The sequence below is a fragment of the Lithobates pipiens genome, unplaced genomic scaffold (assembly GCF_037356315.1).
Source record: "Lithobates pipiens isolate NorthernLeopardFrog02 unplaced genomic scaffold, aLitPip1_a1.2 Scaffold_18, whole genome shotgun sequence".
Classification (NCBI taxonomy): domain Eukaryota; kingdom Metazoa; phylum Chordata; class Amphibia; order Anura; family Ranidae; genus Lithobates; species Lithobates pipiens.
In genome coordinates this window covers 639344458-639366281 of record NW_027507758.1, presented here as the reverse complement: position 1 = coordinate 639366281, position 21824 = coordinate 639344458, and the positions used below count along the sequence as shown (strand labels likewise).

At 45.5% G+C, this 21824-nt stretch overlaps 1 protein-coding gene across 5 annotated transcripts in view; it reads left to right on the top strand.

Annotated features, from left to right (window-relative positions):
• LOC143989534 (uncharacterized) overlaps positions 1–21824 on the top strand; it is a 382054-nt gene that overhangs the window by 72610 nt on the left and 287620 nt on the right. The window contains exons 1-2 of one of the 5 annotated variants that reach the window (XM_077489675.1): positions 14653–14727; positions 16181–16300. The exons of the other annotated variants lie outside the window; for them this stretch is intronic. Coding sequence (XP_077345801.1) covers positions 16267–16300 — 34 coding nt within the window. The 5' untranslated portion in view covers positions 14653–14727; positions 16181–16266. Of the gene's footprint in view, positions 1–14652; positions 14728–16180; positions 16301–21824 lie in introns of those variants that run through there. 5 annotated transcript variants of the gene reach the window in all.

Below are 21824 nucleotides of genomic sequence, written 5' to 3'. Positions count from 1 at the left end.
TGAAAAAATCCGACAGTTTGTCACAGTAATCCTGGGATTCGCTTTCTGGGGGTTCTAGGCACACCGGATTCATTGATTGATTAACCAGTTTAAACAGTTCCTGTGGTTGGTTTGCGGCCGTTGAGATTGTATATGAGAAGTGGTCCTTTTTGGCTTTGAAGATTGCTTTCCGATAATTCTCTGTCAGACCTTTGTAGTTAAATAGGTTTTCCTCGGTGGGATTTCTTCTCCATGTTCTTTCCGCTCTTCTGCGTTCTTGCTTTAGTACGGAGAGGGAGCTATTAAACCATCCAGCATTTTTCTTCCTGTTGAGAGCCCTGCGTTTTGGTGCTACCGAGTCTGCTGATTGCAGTAATGCCTTGTTCAGGGAGTTGAGTGTTTCCTCCGTAGAGTGGTTTAAGGTTATTGTAGATATTTTTTTGGACAGAGTGGTTTTGAAGGCTTCGGAGTACAGTTTTTTATGCGATCTGGTCCAGTGCGTTGTTACAGGTTTCCGTTTTGCGTTGGTCATGTTGGTAGTGATTTTGAATTTGATGGCGTGGTGATCCGTCCATGGCAGAGTTATGTTGTCGAGTATGTTGACGTCGATGTTCTGTTTGAAAATGAGGTCCAGGGTGTGTCCTGACCCATGCGTGGGAGTCTTTATCAGTTGCTGTAGACCCAGTTCTTCTAGTTGATTGATGCAGGCAGTCGCGATGGGGTCTTTAGGCTCGTTTGCCCAAAGGTTGAAATCTCAGAGTGCCAGGAAATTTTTAAATTTTAGGGTGTGCATTGCAAAGGATTCCGTGAGGGGTGAAAGAAGATTGGACTTTGGTCCCGGTGGTCTGTAGCACAGTAGAATATGAGTGGTGTCATGGGGTGTTGTTTGAAAATGTAGCGTCAGGGTTTCCATAAAAGACACTGGGTTCTGAGATGATGGTTTAGTGAGATCCAGGTGACCTTTAAAGATCACTGCTAGGCCTCCTCCTTTTTTCCCTATCCGTTGTTCGGTTAGGATCCTGTAGTTTTCCGGCACCAATTCGGTGAGGATGGTGTTGCAGTCAGAGGTTAACCAGCTTTCGGTGATGAAGAGGCAGTCTACATTGTTCTCGATGATGAAGTCGTGTACTTCCAGTCTATGTTTGACTGCAGACCTGGCGTTAATCAAGGCGCAATCTAATTGTAGTGGTCGAGTAGATGTCTTCCTGTGGTTGGGAGCTGCTTGTCGTCCGGTTTTTAATAGTTGTTCTCTTTGAAGTATTTTTTTATGGAAGATGGCAATGTGGTGTTGATGTTCCTTAGTCTGTGCAGAACTTCAGCTGAGTATTTGAAGTAGCACATGGTTTGTGGATGCTGTTGATGGTACTATGGGCCTAAGATGATGATCCTGATCAGGGTATTGATCCTGAGGTGGGGCTAGGTATCAGACTTGCCGCCGTGCTTGAGGCTATTAGCGCGCAAGTTGATCAGGGGATGCCTATATGGATGCGGAAGGAGTTGTTGTATTCGGTTGCTGGCTGTTCCAGTTGCCTTTACTTAAGGTGGAGGTCTCCGCTTAGAAAAGAAGTCTGGCTGTGATCTGGAATAGTCGTCCTAGGATAGCGTAAAAATGGAAAGGAGGCCGGAGGTAGGGGTATGCTAACCTATGGTTGTTCCAGAGGAAGGCGAAAAACCCCCTGACAGTAGCAGCCAAATGCACCAGTGGGCAAAAATTCCTTCCTGACCCCCGTAGGCGGTCGGACGGAGTCCCTGGAACAATCACTGGGGGGGGGGGAAGTGGAGGTGCGAGCTTACCTGGCTGCGGTTGTCCCCTTTAAACACTCTGGTTCCGGTGAATCTGGCTTGCTGTCAGCCTGACATTTCTGGAAAGCTGTCTGGTTGCCCCTTGCAGTGGGATCTTTAAAATGGAGGGGAGGATAGAGGTAGGATAGAGGTTAGAGACTCCTGTCTTAACTCCTGTTTTCAACTCCTGGTTATTAACTCTCCACTTTAGTTCAAAAAAATCCACTTGTGTTCAGAAAATCCACATGCAAGCCACAATCAGGGAGCATGCTCGGAAGTGGGTGAAAATACCTGTCTTTGACAGGTATCTCCACCCCCCTCCCCCCTGAAAGGTGTCAATTGTGACACCGGAGGGTAGGGTTGCCACCTGTCCAGGATTCACCCGGACAGTTCGGGTTTGGAATCATGTGTCCAGGTCTCAGACTAACTGAAACCCGTACACTTTATTTAGACTGGACTATGGCTTCCCACCAGGGTTGCTGGCTGCAGTTGTCTAAGCCGGAAGTGTCTATTACACTCTCTTTCACACTGCCCAAAGCCAGCACTAACAACCCCCCCCCCCAACACACACAGACGGGAGAGGAGAGAGGGCTCGATCTGCACCTCTTCCCTCCACCCCTACACCTCTGTATCTGCCCACACTCCAATCCCCAGGCATGTGCCTCATAAAAGGAAAGTGGGGTCCAGAAGTTTGAAGTCCAGCAGCCTCAGATACATCTGGATGAGAGGTGCCAAGGGGTGAGTGAGCTCACCATCCATCCCTTTCTGTGACTGAAGTCTCTCCCCTTCTCTCTCCCACATCTGAGTAAGTACACAGTAATCAGGGTTCTCAGAGCACCCCTTACATCAGAGTTCCCCTTTACACCAGAAGCCACAGTGTTCCCCCTTACATCAGAGTTCTCAGTGCTCCCCCGTAAATCAGTGTTCCCAGAGCATCCCTTATGTTAGAGGCCCCAGAGTTCTCCCTTACATCAGAGTCTGTAGAGTCCCCCGTTACAGTGAAAGGGAACTCTGCGAGTTCAGATGTAAAAGGGGAACTCTTGTTATTGTAAGGATTAAGGTATACAAAATGGTTGACCGTATGTCTTACTAAATACATGTATTTTTCTATCCTTCTCTGTAAAATAAGGATTCGTCATCTATTGTCACGTACTCATCAAGAAGAGGCCGCATCAGCCCTAAAAAGCAGTCTACGCCCAGAAGATTGTCTTATCAGCTGATAACACCCGGAGAATTGTCTTTTCTTTGAAAATGTTGTTTTTTTACATTTGCTGATGTTTGCCCTTTTCTGTCTATAAAAGATGTAATAAAGAAGCCTCAGAGCCAGAGTCAGTCAGAGACAGTCAGAGTTAACGACGGACTTCTGAGCAGAAATACTGAATAATATCTCCGTGTCTCTTTGCTTGGATAAGAACTCTAACTAACAATTGGGAAACGGTAACATAACCTGACAAATAGGTGACTTGTTGAGGTCACACCTAACATTTCTGGCGCCGCGAATAGGGACTCGCTGAAGAAACTACAAGAGGCGAACGAACATAAGGACGGAACGAAATGGTCGGGCACATCAAGAACCACAGACAAATCCTGCGCAGGTAAGAAAAGCTTTATTTTCTTATAAACTCTGTGCTTCTTAGATTTGTGCCCACCTGATCTGTCTGAATTGTTCTTCAGGTAAACACCAACCTCTGTAGTAAGCGGGTCTTGAACTTAATATTTTGGCTTATGTTACCGTTGTTTCTTGTCTGTCTACTTGTCATCTGTCTGTTGTGAATGAGATAAGCCCTGTTTGTATGGTGTGAATTGAAACATATATCATCCCAATGGGTAACGGAATGCGCCCTTAACTCGTAAGAGTACTTTGGGGGTCCGACACTTAAGTTTGATATACGCTTTTTGATTCATGAGCCTAAAAACGGGTTGAAAGTATAAGTCCTGACTGCCTCAATAAAGCAGGAATAAGAAACGAATGCTGAGAGATTCCATGGTAATGGGAAGGGAAATAAGGTCTCCACAAAGCCCGGAGATCTAGTCATATGTGTTTGGCCACCAAAAGGGAATGCTTGTATATGTTGTAGCTGTCAGTCTGGTCATAATATTTGTCAGTTGGCTAGCATATAAGGTAATTCGATTTCAGAAATCTCATCCAGGAGAGGTTTTTAGTATTTTGGCACCCTAGGAGGAGAAGGCAACGAGACACTTAGTAAGTGATCCAAACGCCACCTAGGCAGGACTGTCAAAATGGGCCAGACACATGGTAAACCCCAGGAGGAATCTCAGAAATGTTATGCTGTTAAAGACATAATTACAATGTTGTATGGGAAGGATAAGGCACAGGGCACAAATAGGATTCTCAAGAAATTGGGGATGGATGGAGAAAATGGATTAAGTGTAGAAGGTTGGGAAGAAATAAAGAAAGACAGACAGGGAGAGATATTGCAGAACAGATGGGTATCACAAATACAATGTTTAATTAAGGTTTCCAACAGGGCTGAAGAGGAGGGATGGGAGTATTGTCAGGAAAAGGGTGGATGGGATATGAAGGTCCGACACAAAAGTCTTCCTTCTGCTCCCGGCGATAGGGTAAATACGGGAGGTACTCCACCTCCTTATAACACTACCACACCAGGTAATGAAAGACCAAAACTTTATCCTTCCTTAAGAGGAAGAGGATGGGTATGCCGAGTATGCGGTATCCAGAACCCAGACTGGGCACAGGAATGTGTGCATTGCGGCGCTCAAAGACCAGAGCCCGTAGCTCCAGTCCATAGTCGGACTAGGGTAATACAAGTAAATAATCCAAATGCGGGTCAAGCAGGACAGCCACCTACAGTGACCCGACAAGTCGTTCTGAGGACATGGACACCTTGGTCGGCTGACACTCTTATGGCATTAATACAGAATGCTCCTGATCCCGTAGCAAAACCTGCCGCATTCTGTAGATTCGTGACACAATTACTAGACACACATGAAGCAACTTGGCAAGATGGGGAAGATATATGTAGACATAAAATGACACTAACGATGTTTAATCAATTTATGAATGAAATTGCTCCACATAGACCACAAGGGGATCCAGCGGCAGATCCACCAGGAATACATCCCCGTCATATAGACTCTAGACCCCTGTTTATAGCTCAGTTACGAGAATTTTGCCAAGGGAAACAGCAGGAAAGGGGTTCGACAGCGCCCATAAAACAGGCTCCAGGTCAGACTGTTACAGAATTTTACCTCAACATGGAAAGCATGATGGCTGACGAAGGTCTAGATTTAGCCTTACCCGTCACCATTAGGGCTTTCAATCGACAGTTTATGGAAGGACTAGTACCCCAAATAGGTGACAAACTGAAGGCATGTACTCCCGAATGGAGAGCCATACGGGACAGAGGAACATTGTTGCAGAAAGCACAAGGCATAGAGGCTGATTTAGCAGAAACGAAACCCAGAAGGACACCGGGAGTTAACACTGTTGCCCGGGTCAATGAAGGAGGGAATTCCTCCCGTAAACCTCTTACCTGTTATTACTGCAACAAGGTGGGACATATAAAAAGAGACTGTAGGAAAAGGATAAAAGACGAACAGGAAGGAAACACGGACAGAGACACGAGGGACTACAGACAGAGGCGTACCAATGATAGGGACGATCCGACCGCATGACTTGCCCCAGTCCTAGCTGAATCAGAGAACAAAATGCTCCACATGTTGATGAAGGTGGAAGGTAAACATATTCCTTGTTTGGTTGACACAGGAGCGTCACGCAGTCTGTTGTCTGATTCAGTAGTCCCTCCACACATGACGTCCCGTGACACCATACCCATAAGTGGTTATGACGGTCTTTTGTCCGATGCCCCACTGACTAAACCTTTAAAAGTAAAGATAGGAAATCACATGTTTTTGTCACGCTTTTTGATTTCCAGAGGAGCTCCCACTAATTTATTAGGAGCAGACATTCTTCAGAAAATAGGAGCGAACATTACTTATCACCCAGATGGCATGGTCACCCTAGCAATAGGAGATGACCCAGAGGGTATAGAAATCTGTAGTAAAATACAATGCTTGGAAGAAGAACCAGAACCGTCCAATACGCCCTCACCGGAAATAGACCAAATTCTGTCTAGCCTTCCGGAAGGGTTATGGGAAACACATCCAGCAGACGTTGGGCTTCTGCCCATACCCCCGGTTACTCTACAGCTGATTCCAGGAGCAGTTCTCCCTCAGCAGAAACAGTACCCACTCAGTGCGCCCCAGGAAGCAGCTATAGAACTACAAGTGGAGGCTCTACTTAAAAGTGGAGCATTAAAAGAAATACAATCACCAGCCAATACCCCATTGTATCCAGTTAAGAAAAAGACATTGGGGGATGGCCCAATAAGGTATAGGATGGTACAGGACTTAAGGGCAATAAACAAAATATTGGCCCCAATAACGCCATTAGTACCAAACCCGCATACCTTACTGTCAGAAATACCATCAGATAGCTCCTCATTTACAGTTGTAGACTTGGCAAATGCTTTCTTTTCTGTACCCCTGGCGGAGGAATGTCAACCATGGTTCGCGTTCCGCCTTCGAAACCGTCAGCTAACCTGGACACGCCTACCTCAAGGAATGGCGCATTCGCCAACTCTATACTCACAAGCCCTGCAGACAGTGTTAGGAGAATGGCAACCGCCTGACACTTGTGTATTGTTGCAATATGTAGATGACCTATTGTTATGTTGTCCAGATAACGATACTTGTTTAAAAGCCACTCTATCATTGTTACAATTCCTGGCTGAAAAAGGGTGCAAGGTGAATAGAACTAAGTTACAGGTATGTCAGAAAAAGGTTGTCTTTTTGGGCCACTGTATATCCCAGGGTACTCGACATCTCACTGAAGACCGAGTCCAGGCCATAAGACAAATGAATATCCCACGCAATTTTAAGCAACTTCGTATGTTTCTGGGAATGGTATCATATTGTAGACAATGGATACCACATGCCAGTTCTCTGATGCAGCCATTATATGATTGCTTGAAAATAGTACCCTATGTACTCACAGAAGCAGGTCATGAATCTTTTAGCACCTTAAAAAGGTTACTAATTTCGGCACCTGCGATCGGGATCCCTGATTATACCAAAACATTTCATTTGTACATTGCTGAAATCACGGGACACGCAACAGGGTTGTTGACACAACAACACATCAAACAAAGGCCGGTAGCATACTTCTCAGCGGCTCTCGATCCTGTCTCTAGAGGATCACCGTCCTGTGTACGAGCAGTTGCAGCAGTGTCAATTATCATTGACAAATCCTCAGAAATTGTCTTAGACAATCCTGTAGTGGTACATACCACACATGACATACACGCCATCTTGTCACAGGTCCAACCAAAATACATATCAATGGCAAGGCAGCTGCGTCTACAATGCACTTTGCTCCTACCCCCCAATGTTACCTTTCAGCGATGCACTTCTTTTAACTTAGCACAGCTTTTACCATTACAGACAGATTTGACAGGGGGGAGTAATGATGATAATGGTGTAGATACAGCACAAGATACTCAGGATTCTGACACACTTTCATTTCATGACATAACATCTGATGAACACGATTGTTTTCAACTTATGGAACAAGAAACCACGGGGTTCCCACATGTCACAGACATACCCATTGCAAATGCAGAACACACACTGTACATAGATGGTAGTAGATTTGCCGATGACAAAGGTAAATATCACACAGGTTATGCTGTGGTAACGGACACACAGGTAATTGAGGCAAAGTCACTACCAGCACACATGTCGGCACAAGAAGCGGAACTAACCGCTCTAGAGAAAGCCCTAGAACACTTAGAGGGACAAGAAGGGAACATTTACACTGATTCCGCATATGCCTACGGTGTTGCACATGATTATGGCCACATATGGAAAGCTAGAGGTTACCTTACAGCAGCAGGTACACCTGTTAAACATGGTGAAGGAATCAAAAGAGTCCTGAACAATCTTCAAAAGGTTATAAGAGTAGCCATCATGAAGATAGCGGCACACACGAGCGCAAAAACAACTGAGGCAAAAGGAAACGCATTTGCAGATTTAACTGCAAAGAAGGCAGCTCTAGGGGAAGTAAGCCCTGAGACCTTAGCCACGGTACAGGTGAGTATGCCCGAAACCACATGGCAGCAGCTAATGGAACTACAGGAACAAGCAGGGGCTATTGAGAAGGACCGTTGGGTTAAGGAGGGAGCTGCACCAGGCCTTGACAATGTATGGAGAGAAGGAGACAAAATATGTCTACCCGCTTCTCTATACCCCGCAATGGCAGCGGCTGTTCACTTACCCACTCATGTCAGCTCCAATTCTATGTATAGGATTGTAAGCCAAGGATGGCTAGCCCCTGGATTCAGTAGTACTGCAAGGAACTACTGTGCTGCATGCCAAATCTGTCTGATTAATAACCCAGGACAGAGAGTGAAAACCCCACGTAAACATCAGGTCCGGGCCCAATATCCCTTTCAGAGACTTCAGATTGACTACATACAAATGCCTAAGAGCGGCCCCTTTGAATTTGTTCTCGTGTGCATCTGCCTATTTTCAGGCTGGCCCGAAAGTTATCTTGTGAAATCAGCTACGGCAAAAGCCACCGCCAAGAAACTGATTACTGAGCTGATACCTAGGTTTGGTCTCCCAGAAACAATAGAATCAGATAGGGGGACACATTTCACGGGAGAAATAGTGCAAAATGTGATGGCAATGTTAGGGGTTCAACAAAGTTTTCATACTCCTTACCACCCACAGAGTTCAGGATCAGTAGAAAGAGTAAATGGTACAATCAAGCTGAAAATACAAAAGGCTATGCAGGAGTTGAACAAACCATGGCTTGAGTGCCTACCCTTAGCTTTGTTCTCTATTAGGTACACCCCAACAGGAAAAACAGGGTTATCCCCATATGAAATACTGTTTGGAAGTGCACCTAGATTAGGTTTATATTTTCCTCAAAGTATGCAATTACAATGTGATAGTTTAACTACGTATGTAATACAGTTGCAACAACGTCTGACTAAAATCCACAAGAGTGTGTATTCTTCTCTTCCAGACCCTAATTCTGTCACAGGTACACACGATCTACAACCAGGAGACTATGTGTATGTAAAGAAACATACCAGAAAGACACTGGAACCAAGGTTTGAAGGTCCTTTCCAGGTGCTATTGATTACAGCAACCTCAGTGAAATTGGAAGGGAAACCTACCTGGATCCACGCTTCTCATTGTAAAAAGGAGCCAGTTGGCAAATGACAACATGTATCTTTTTATTGTTTCAGTAATTCTGGCTAATAGTTTGGTTACCTCACAGAATAAAATACACAAGGATGAAGGATTTTCTAAAAAAATGTTATTACTGAAGTTTAAATATGCTTATGCCCAGAAGTCAGGATATGAGAAATGTTGGATTTGTAGCAAATTACACCCCAGCACAGCAAGTATACCACTGATGGCAGTTCCTATAAACTATACTGATCTTGCTAACAGTAGCATTAACATAATTAGAACAAATACCAATGAGACAGTAATGTTTAAGTCAAATGGCCTCGCCTTTTTCCCTGATTGGTGTTTCAACTTAGGGAACACAACGGGAGGAAATGGAGAATGCCAAGACAGCAAGTTTAATTTGTCCATTGTCGTATTAAATGGAAGATTCTACCCCAGTAATTCCAGCACACACCAGACATTATCTGACTTCCTCACTAACATTGTGGATAATAATGTTAGGTGGTTAGTATCCAACTTATCCCTCTATGGATACACCTCTCGTTATAGAAATGATATCAGTTCAAGATCAGTAGCTCTAGGAAACAATATATACATCTGTTGTGAGGATAAATGTTATACTTGGATACCTAGAAGAGCTCAGGGATGGTGCTACCTCGCAAGTTTAGTACCAGTAATGGGAGTAGTAGGTGATGAACGAGGTGATCACCTATTAGAAGCTAGCATGCATCCTAGATATCCCCTCAGGTATCGTAGTAAAAGAGAAATATTCCTGAAGAAGGACATGGCATGGGTTTGGTTCCCGTCCTGGACAGGATGGGGTATAGACTTAATGAAAAGACTAAATAACTATACAGGAATTATTAATGATGTTTTGGAGAAAAACTCTGATGATATTACTAAGTTAAATCTGGAGACCAGAGCCATCAGACAACAATTAGAATTACATGAATTAGCAATTGAAAGTATGAGTGCAGCACTGACAGGACTCTGTGAAACTACTGAGGACTATGAGTGCTGTACTTGGATACATAACACCAGCATTGAGGTACCTGATTATTATGACATCATTGCACAACACCGTACGGAAGTAAAGAATTTACAAGAGAAGGCCCGAAATATTGGTCGCGACTGGGATCCGTTTGGTGGAACTTTTAGTTTCTCAGGGTTATTCTCTTGGGTTAAGAAGGCAGCAATGACGATTATAGTGGTGCTCTTATTCGTATTTTTCTTTTATGCATGCTTTAAACTGCTCATGTGCTTTTGCAAGAAAGCCAAGGTAAATGATGCGGAAAAGATGGAACTTTTGTGAAGATAGGTAGATTTAGTTTCTTGACATCACCCATCTGTCAGAAAAGCCACTCTTCCTGAATTTTAGATGTTGGTACTGTCCAGGGGGATGGGTGTATACCCCTCTGACAACTCGCGGTCAGGGAGAGTACTCTGGATATAGGCTGACTAGAACTTGTTCAGGTGGACCCAGGGCAAGAGGGAGGGGTGATGTCAAAGGGGGAAATGTAAGGATTAAGGTATACAAAATGGTTGACCGTATGTCTTACTAAATACATGTATTTTTCTATCCTTCTCTGTAAAATAAGGATTCGTCATCTATTGTCACGTACTCATCAAGAAGAGGCCGCATCAGCCCTAAAAAGCAGTCTACGCCCAGAAGATTGTCTTATCAGCTGATAACACCCGGAGAATTGTCTTTTCTTTGAAAATGTTGTTTTTTTACATTTGCTGATGTTTGCCCTTTTCTGTCTATAAAAGATGTAATAAAGAAGCCTCAGAGCCACAGTCAGTCAGAGACAGTCAGAGTTAACGACGGACTTCTGAGCAGAAATACTGAATAATATCTCTGTGTCTCTTTGCTTGGATAAGAACTCTAACTAACAATTGGGAAACGGTAACATAACCTGACAAATAGGTGACTTGTTGAGGTCACACCTAACATTTCTAAATTCATATGATAAGAAATGTTATTTAATAGCAAAATATAAAAATATATGTATAGTTTATACTATAAAAAAAAAATGCTGTGCTCTGCTAAAGTGTTCGGGTTTGACTTGAAGAAAAGGTGGCAACCCTACCGGAGGGGGGGAGGGATCCGATCAGCCGAGGTTCCACTTTAGGGTGGAATCCCGCTTTAAGCTTGTCCCAATTATTTTCCCGGGATTTTGCTTTTGTCCCGGGAAAATTGGGAATGTTTTGGTCTAAAAACACGGCAGCGGGCTACACAAAGATGGCCGCTGCCATTGCCAGGAGTAATGTTTCCCCTTGTGTTTAGCAGAGAGGGGAGTGCAGCCAATCGGCTTCTCTCTTCAGTGCTGCAGGGATTGGAGACCCCCCCCCTCTTCACAGCAGGAAGAGAGATTAGTTTCAGGTGGAAAGCACTGAGTAATGAAAACATGTCTTGCTGATTAACCTGCCTAGATACTTGTTTTGTTATTAATGATTTCCCGGAAGCGCCATGTAATTGCAAGGTGATTTATTAAGGGGTTACTCTGAGATGTTTGCCTGAGATTGTTATGTTTATGTCCATGGCTTTATTATTTGTGCCTGCCTTGGTTGTAAACCAATTTACTGAGGAACTACAAGAGCTAGCATGCCTGGCTTGTACTAAAATGGCATCTCATCCAGCATAGACACCATAAGGTACAGAAAGTGGTTTGTAGAACTACAAGAACCAGCATGACTTTTTTGCTCTATAACAACATTGCATCACCCAGCATGGTCTGGTCTCTAGAACTACAAGAGCCAGCATGCACTAGGGTACTTGGTATGATTACAGCATTTACAGATAACTAGGCTGAGGAACTACAAGAACCAGCATGCCTTGTTTGCTGCATAATGACATTGCATCATCCAGTATGATCTGGGGTCACTGATACTAGTAACACCAGGAGACATGTTGTCTGTAGAATTACAAGAGCCAGCATTCAATGGGGTACTTGGTAAACGTTGCTACATTTACAGTTATCTAGTCTATAGAACTACAAGTGCCAGCATTCACCGGGGGAACTTGGTATGATTGCAGCATTTACAGATAACAAGGCTGAAAAACTACAAGAGCCAGGATGGGTTGTTTGCTATATAAAAACATTGCACCATTCAGCATATGTGATCTGTACAACTACAAGAGCCAGCATGCCTTGTTTGCTACATAATGGCATTGCATCATCCAGCATGGTCGTAGCACACAGCATGCTGCCTCTTGTAGTTCTACAGACCACTTATCTTCTGCTGTCACTTACCAAGGACCCTAGACCACGTTGTATGATGCAATGTTAGTGTATAGCAAGCAGGGCGGGCTGGCTCTTGTAGCATAGTTGCCAACTGTCCCGAATTTCCCGGGACATTCCTGTAATTAGGATATTTGTCCCGATTTAATTTTGTCCCGGGAAATTCGGTTTGTCCCGTTTTTCGCAGCCGCCTGCAGCTAGAGGTCTACGGCCGGCGGAGACATTTTAAAGAAGACCAGAAGCTGGTCTTCAATAGAGCTCAGATGCTGCGCCACCCAGTGTCTGCGAAGTGCAATGGGTGGCGCCGCAGTTCAAAGTCATTCCGCGTGGCAACGACGGCTTGCCGCGTCTGGAGGAGATGTCGGGGGGCCGGTCTGTGGATGTCGGGGGGCCGGTCTGTGGATGTCGGGGGGCGGTCTGTGGATGTGGGGGGGGGCGGTCTGAGGATGTCGTGGACCGGTCTGTGGATGTGGGGGGGGCGGTCAGTGGATGTCAGAGGGGCACCAGATGTAAGCATAGTTGCCAACTGTCCCGAATTTTGTGGGACATTCCCGCGATTAGGACATTTGTCCCGAATTAATTTTGTCCCGGGAAATGTCCCGCGAAATTCGGTTTGTCCCGGGAAATTGAATTTCCCGTTTTTTTGCCGCCGGCCGCTAGGGATCGGTGGCCGGCGGAGACAACCGCCATTTTTAAGAAGACCAGAAGTTGGTCTACACCTGTGGCGCCGCCCACCCCCGCTGCTAGTGTGTGTTTGTGTCAGTGTAAAGGGCGGTGGGCGGCGCCACAGTTAAATGTCTGCGCGCGGCAACGGCGGCCAGTCTGTCAATGTGGATGTCGGGGCGGGGGCCAGTCGGATGTCGGGGGCCAGTCGGATGTCGGGGCCAGTGACAGTCATGGTATGTGGATGTCGGGGCCAGTCTGTGGATGTTGGGGCCAGTGGTATGTCGGGGGCCAGTCTGTGGATGTCGGGGGCCAATTTGTGGATGTGGGGGGGCCAGTCTGTGGATGTGGGGGGGCCAGTCTGTGGATGTCGGGGGCCAGTCTGTGAATGTGGGGGGCCAGTCTGTGAATGTGGGGGGCCAGTCTGTGGATGTGGGGGGCCAGTCTGTGAATGTGGGGGGCCAGTCTGTGAATGCGGGGGCCAGTCTGTGGATTTGGGGGGCCAGTCTGTGGATGTGGGGGGCCAGTCTGTGGATGTGGGGGGGCCAGTCTGTGAATGCGGGGGCCAGTCTGTGGATGTGGGGGGCCAGTCTGTGGATGTCGGGGGTCAGTTGTATGTCGGGGGCCAGTCTGTGGATGTTGGGCGCAGTGGTATGTCGGGGGCCAGTCTGGAGATGTGAGGGCGGGTCTGTGGAGTATGTGGGGGCAGGTCCTTGTTAAGGATGTGGGGGGGGGCGGTCTGTGGATGTTAGAGGAGCACCAGATGTAAGGAGGGGCTCCGCTGATGGACACAGATGTGAGGAAGGTACCTCTGATGGGGCACCTGATGTAAGGACAGACTCCGCTTGGGACACCTGATGGCATCTGGTGGCAGGCAATGTGGCTAGTGACGCGCTCATGGCTACCACTGATTCTGCATTATGGTGAGTTGAAGGATTTAATTTCATATTACAATGTAATAATAGAAATAATGCTCTTCAATCATCCTGACACCAGAACAATCATGGCGCCGGGATGATTGAAGCGCTAACACCAGGTATTTGGAGTATCTTTATCTGCTGATTGTCAAACTCTGGAAAACACATATTGCTATTGTGGTGTAGGATCGGAGGGCTGCTGTCCCTCCTTTCTCTCTCCCCCTCCTTTCCCTCTCCATCCCGCATTCATCTCAGACTCTAACCACACCCCTTTGAGCCATGCCCCCATGTCAGCCACGCCCACTATTTTACATAAACCACCCCATAGTTTCCCGCGGCGCTCGCAGCATTTTCCCCTTTTTCTATGCCACACCTATAACCGCATGCCCTGCCCCCTAATTATAACACAACTCCGCCTACTGCCAAAAAAGTGTCCCGCATTTTTTTTCACAATGTTGGCAACTATGGCATATAATTGATGGGAACTCAATTTTGTTATTGGGATTGAAGCCCTTTAGTCGTTTACACTTTCCAAGCTTACTCATAATAGCATCCCTGTAAACCATAGGTAGGTTTTCATATAGCCTGTATCCCTGTTTGGTCCATTCGTCTACTAATAAGCCAATTCTACAGTAATTAATAACTTCTGTAGGAAGACTTATTTTGGAGTCTTTCTGAACTAATAAAAATGTATTGAAAGTGAGATGTCTCTCGGGGCTGCAGTTCCTCTGAGCTCCACAAGGTGGAGATTTCACTTCTACACAGGAAGTCTCTATGGAAGGTGGAAAGAGTTCTGGAACAGACAGGAAGTGATGTCAGGTACAGACAGGAAGTTCTGGGTGAGAGGTGAGTCGGGAGGAAGTAGCGAGAAGAGGTTGCTGGAAGAGGCAGCAGAGGAGGTAATAAGATCGTATTTTCTATTTACACCCAGTAACCCCCAGTCATGTCCGTCCTCTTCCTTCATAGTCACTGGGATGTCTTTTATCTCCAGCAGATGATGATACACACATATATAGTGTGGAAACCTAGATTAACCCCTTCAGGGTCAGAACATTTCCCCACTTAAAGCGGAGTTCCACCCTAAAGTGGAACTTCCGCTCATTGGAACCCTCCCCACCTCCGGTGCCACAGTTGGCACCTTTTTCGGGGGGGGGGAAAGGGGTGCAGATATCTGTTTAAGACAGGTATTTGCACCTACCTCCGGGCATAGACTCCCACGGGAGTCTATGCCTCTTCCTGTCCCGCTGCGCTGTCTACTGGGACACACACGGGTCCCAGAGACAGCAAGGACCATTCCCATTGCGCTGTGTGACTTGCACATGCACAGTAGGGAACCGGGAAGTGAAGCCGCAACACTTCACTTCCTGATTCCCTCACCGAGAATGGCGGCAGGGAGAGCCGAGCGATCAATTGGCCTCGGCTGCCAACATCGCTGGACCCCGGGACAGGTGAGTGTCCATTTATTAAAAGTCAGCAGCTGTAGTATTTATAGCTGCTGGCTTTTAATAGTTTTTTTCAGGTGGAATCCCTCTTTAAGGGGCCGAAACATTCTCTTCATTTTAGAAATGTGTCACCTTTCCCACCAATCACCTTCTCACCTCATCAGTCTATACTAACGCGTTATATGACTTTTAATAGTGATGGGGGGTGGGGTTTTTTAGGGAGGATTGGAATATGTATGTGTTTATTTTATAAGATTTAAATAGGAAGAAAAAGGGAAAATATATAATTTGTATTAAATGTCCTGAAAACGAATGTCTCCATAATGATCCCAGCCTCAGATATTCATCCTAAAATGTGATCAGTAAAGTCTCCGGAGTACACGGAGATCACAGGAATATGATGTGTCCTGGCAAAGCCTAAATACAACGTTCATCTTTTATTTAGTAGAGGTGTGACGCACCCGGGAGAAATGACTCTGTGTGTACAGATACCTCACAGTGCGCCCCTCACACCTCCTTCTACCTATGTCCCTCCAATCCAAGTCAGAGAATCCTATGACATCACACTGGGCTCACAGCTCCTCCTCTCAATGTCCCTCCATCCACAATCAGAGAATCCTATGACATCACACTGACCTCACAACTCCTCCTCCCAATGTCCCTCTCACAAGCAAACCAAGATTGTTGGTCCCGGAATTTCTTGCAGCAAGCTTTTATTCTACAGAGTGGGGGGCCCTGTCTGGGTAAATTATATCACAGTGGGGTTTTTGATAAAAATAGAGACCTGATTGGTGAGGTGAGGAGGATTCTGGGAATGTCATTTGATTCTACTATATGTGTTCAAATCTCCTGTGAAGTTTGGAGATCCTATGATAATCACATTGCCCCCACCTCCCTCCCTTTCTGATAGAATAGAGAAATAAGAAGACTCTAGAAGTCACCTGAGAGATTATCGAGCTGCTGACAGGAGACGTGAGCGGCGCTGGGAAGGACGTCATGATGGACAATCAGCCGCCCCTCTCATCACTGGGTAAGAGGAGACTTTATTGTAAAGGAGAGAGCTGTACGGAGGTTCCACCTAGATCCCCCATCATCTGATAAACACATAGAAACAATGTATTCAGTCAGTGTGTGTGTTTCCTACAGATGGATCCAGTAATGGGAACCCACCAGAGAGATGTCCCCATCCTCTGTATTCCCGGGACTGCACACAGGAAGGTCACACCATCCCCCACCATCATCAGGTAGATGAGGAACAATCACTGATAGTATCATTAGGATCTGTACATTATCTGCATTGTTACCATTGATGTGATTTTTATTATATATTCAGAGTGGAAACCTGAGAGATTCTAAAGTTGCGGTTAAAGAAGAGATAAAAGAGGAGGATGATGAGGATGGGGTGATGGAGGAGTCTCTAAAGGAACACAAAGATCTGTACCAGGACACCATGGTGGAGTCATCCAGCTACAGAAACCCACCAGAGAGATGTCCCCGTCCTCTGTATTCCCGGGATTCCACACAGGAAGATCACACCATCCCCCACCATCATCAGGTAGATGATTGACAATTATTGGTAGTTCTGATTTATACACAGCATGTTTGTTACAATGAATGTTTTATTATATGTTCAGAGTGGAAACCTCGGGGATATTAAAGAGGAGTATAAAGAGGAGGATGAGGAGTATGGCGTGATGGAGGAGTTTTCAGAAGGACACAAGGATATGATGGAGCCACCTAATACCAGGAACCCACCAGAGAGATGTCCCCGTCCTCTGTATTCCCGGGATTCCACACAGGGAGATCACACCATCCCCCACTGTTACAAGGTTGGTGGGATGGAGCATCTAGAACATGGACTCCTAGAGATGATGAGTGGATTTTCTATGTGATGTCACAATAATAAATCTTCTATCTTACAGATGATATTCTCTCTCATTTTCTTGATTTAGAGTGGAGATCCAATGGATATAGAATTTGAGGTGAAATCAGAAGAAGAAGAGAGGTATGTGAGGGATGATCAGCAGTCTATGGAGGAGGATGGAATAACGGGGACATTTATAGAGGAGGACACTCCTACAGAGATCAGCACAGGTGGGTCATTAACACTAAATACATTCCTCCACCCATACTGCTCACTGATTGGTCCAGAGTAGGGCGGGGGCTGGGTGATATCAGCCTGTAATCCCCTGGTCACTTTCCTGAGCTGTGTTCCCCGTCCTGTATTCCTGGATTTCTCTCCGATAATCTTCCTTCTCTGTGCTGCAGACACAATTTATATATCTAGACTGGATTCATGGAGGCTAGCTGGCATCAAAATGTTGATTTTTGCCATAAATGTTGCTCTACCTAGGCACCTTGGAAATGTGCTGTGGGTCTTCTGCATTATGCCCAGTTATAGCATGATCTCTGGCAGAGCAATTCTCCCAGGGGGTTACTTGTTGTGTTGTCTGCTGGCTGTGCCGGGTGGAGGGATATGTCTGTATAGTGTCAGACCCAAGTCACTGAGTGCAGTCTCAGGAGATGGGAGGCAGCGGTGTGGGACCTCTGCAACTTGTCTCATGTAATCATTTCATCTTCCACTGATTACTGAATACCAATATTATGAGTCCTGACCCTTACACTGTATACTTTATATTCTACATTACATACTCCTGACCCCTGCACTATATACTCACTCCTATAAAAGACAGTTCTCGTTGTTTCCTCCCTCTCTGACTAAGGTCCATGAATAAAGAAATGATCTGGTAGGAGATCCGAGGACCCATTTACTAGTTACCTTGAGGGGGGATTTGTAAGACCCTCAGAGACAAAGCTGCCTGATGTGGGCGGAGTCCTGGTTTAGGGGAACCAATCAGCTCATGTCTAGTAATAATCTTTGTATTTCTATTTTAGTAGATGGACGGGAGATGAGGAAAACCTCAGAGGATTGTCTCACTTTGTCTCCAGACTGTAAAGTAGAAGATGAGGACATCACACAGTATAGTCCAGGAGAAAACCCGACTACCTCAAATGTCCATCCGGCACCACACAGTGTAGATGGACCATCGTATTCCTCTTATCCTGAGGAACCTCAGACTGTGCGGGACGGGGCCGTCCTTCCAAAAGATAAGAGGTTTTCCTGTACTGAGTGCGGGAAGTGTTTCCATTATAAATCCCAGCTTATTAGGCATAAAAGATTTCACACGGGTGAAAAGCCGTATTCTTGTACTGAGTGCGGGAAGTGTTTCCATACTAAATCACATCTTAATGTGCATAAAAGATCTCACACAGGAGAGAAGCCGTATTCCTGTCCTGAGTGCGGGAAATGCTTTATACAAAAATCAGACCTTGTCATACATCAGAGATCTCACACTGAACAAAAGCCGTATACCTGTCCTGAGTGCGGGAAATGTTTTTCAGGGAAGTCTGATCTTTACAGACATCAGAGATCTCACACGGGAGTGAAGCCGTATTCCTGTCCTGAGTGTGGAAAATGTTTTTCACAGAACTCCCATCTTTACAAACATCAGAGATCTCACATTGGGGAGAAGCCATATTCCTGTCCTGAGTGCAGGAAATGTTTTTCCGACAAGTCCCATCTTTACAACCATCAGAGATCTCACACTGGGGAGAAACCATATTCCTGTCCTGAGTGCGGGAAATGTTTTTCCGACAAGTCCAGTCTTTACAGACATCAGAGATCTCACACGGGGGAGAAACCATATTCCTGTCCTGAATGCGGGAAATGCTTTTCAGTAAAGTCAAGTCTTTACAACCATCAGAGATCTCACACGGGGGAGAAACCATATTCCTGTCCTGAGTGTGGGAATTGTTTTTCACAGAAGGCCAGTCTTTCCACACATCAGAGAACTCACACGGGGGAGAAGCCGTATTCCTGCGCGGACTGTGGGAAATGTTTTTCACAGAAGTCCCATCTTTCCAGACATCAGAGATCTCACACGGGGGAGAAGCCGTTTTCCTGTCCTGAGTGAGGGAATTGTTCTCACTGAAGTCCTGTCTTCCTGTACATCAGGGATCCCACACAACCCTCGAGGTGTATTAGTACCTTGAGTGTGGGAAATGTCTTCTATATGAATGTTGCTGGACATCACAGCTCTCATGTGGGGAAGAAGCACACCCTGATATACACCTCAGATATACTCCATGGCTGATCTTCATCATGTAAGAAACAGTTCTAGGTGTTCGGACAATTTTTGAAAAACTCAAACTAAATCGGAGTCCCAATCTCCTTGTCCCTTATGACAATCTCCTTGTTCCTCATCTCCCAGAGAGCTCAGCAGAGGTGTGGGAGTTCATTGAAAACTACAAGCCGACATCAGAAAAGGACAGAACTCTGTGAATGAATGACACGGCCACACTCTTTTCATAAAGTGACAGCCGGTACAGGGAACTTCTCCCCACACTGCTGTCACACAGAAGACTCGGATCGCTGAACATGTAACATCTTCCCGAAGGTGAAGCTACCTTTTACCCTTTCACTGTCGGAGACGGTTTTGCCAATTTCTTTTTTTTGCCCACATGTTTAACCTCTTCAATACCGGACACTTTCACCCCCTTCCTGCCCAGGACAATTTTCATCTTTGAATGACAATTACACGGTTATGTAACACTGTACCCATATGACATTTTTTTTTCCCAAATAATTTTTATTGAGTTTTTGAAACCATACATGTAAGCAAGTTAATTATTATGCAAATGTAATTACAAAACAATGGTACATGCACAGAGATAACAAAAGTCATTCTTTTCCTTTACATTCTCCTTTGTACAGAGTACACCATACATCACATTATCTGCCATATGATATTTTTTTATTTTTTCCCCATTAATAGAGTTTTCTTTTGGTGTTATGTGATCAAAACTGAGGTTTTAATTTTGTGTGCTGCAAATAAAAAAAAGACAGAAAATTTTGAAAAAAAATAAGTTTCTCCTTCACTGATAATGGGGCACTAATATGCAGCACTTATGAGGAGCTTCTAACAAGCAGACCGGGAGAGCACTGATTGGCATCACTAGTGGGCACTGATTGGCATCACAGGAATGCACTAAAGGGGCCTGTACTGATAATCAATGGTGAATATCAGCACAGATCCCCCTGTCAGGAGAAATCGCTGATCGTCTCTCCTCTACTCGCACCTTGTCAGCATGAATAAAGGCAAGCCGATAACCGACACTTCCTGGTTACCATGTGATTAGCTTTGATTGGACACAGCTGATCACATGGTAAAGAGCCTACACCATAGGCTCTTTACCAAGATTGGAGATACGGTGTGTCAGAGCGAGTTAAAAAAATAAATTTTATGCCTGAAGATTATATAAAACCCCCAAAACATTATATGTTTTCCAAAAGCAGACACCCTAGAGAATAAAATAGTGGTAGTTCCAATTTTTTATGTCACACGATATTATCGCAAAAGTCTAGGAAATTCAAAATTTCTGTAAAAAACACACTAAAGTTCATTTTAGCGGCCACAAAATCATCAGTTTAATTTTTACTGAGGTCTGGTGATAGAATTATTGCTCTCATTCCGTTGTGCGTGGTGACATGTAACATGTGTATCACAATCAACGTTTTTAGTCATAGGCGCCCCAATGTTTGAGTTTATGTTTATACATGTGGGGATGGAGCCTCAGATTTTTGAGGGGAGGGGTTATGTGCCTGGGTTTAAATTTATATTTGTAAATTAAAACCTTTTTTTCATCACATAAAGCAGTCTTTTTCAACCAGGGTGTCTTGAGGTTTCTTCAGGGGTGCCTTGGCAAAATGCCGAACAATTGCCCCAAAATTGTATACAAGCCGGAGGGTGGTTGAAGCCTTTTAGCTACACAAAGCCTCAGGTTTTCATTGTACACCATTACAACCTTCTAGCTGCCAACCTCCTAACAACCAATGATATCATGAGCTGATAAGGAGGATGTCAGTTTCCCTGAATATCATCTTTGTGTGACCCTCCCCCGCCTCTCCATCAGCTTTGGGGTCTCATTAGCTGAGCAATGGAGAAAAACTGAGGGAGAAGAGAAAAATTGGAATACTAGTCAGTACCAGTTTACAAAAGTGTATTTGTTTTGGAAGAATAGATCTGTCAAGAAGGTCAGCCCGATCGTCCGACTGTCCCCGGAGGTTCTATCCGCAAAGTCCTTGGTAAAAGTGCCAGTCGGCGCATGCGGGTGCTCGCTAACGCAGGTGGGCGCACACGGGTGCGCGGTTGCTCTGATGGGCGCATGCGGGTGCGCATTAACACTGGTGGGCGCACGCGGGTGCGCGCTAGTGATGTTGTGCGCACGCGGGTGCGTGGAGAGGTCGGTGTGCGTGCCCGGGCGCGCGCCGTGACAGCTCTTGGCGCCAAAGGGGTTATTTAAAGGGACCTGTTACCTTGCCTCCTTGCTGTCCGGTCTACAGCGTTCCTGAAGAGACCCCCCTGTACCTGTCTGATTCCTGCTTACTCTTGTGACTCAGCTTACCCCTGATTACTCCGTGCTTGCTGCCTGCCTACGACCCCGGCTTGTCTGACGATTCTCCTGCCTGCTGATTCGGTGCCTTGCCTGTCTTC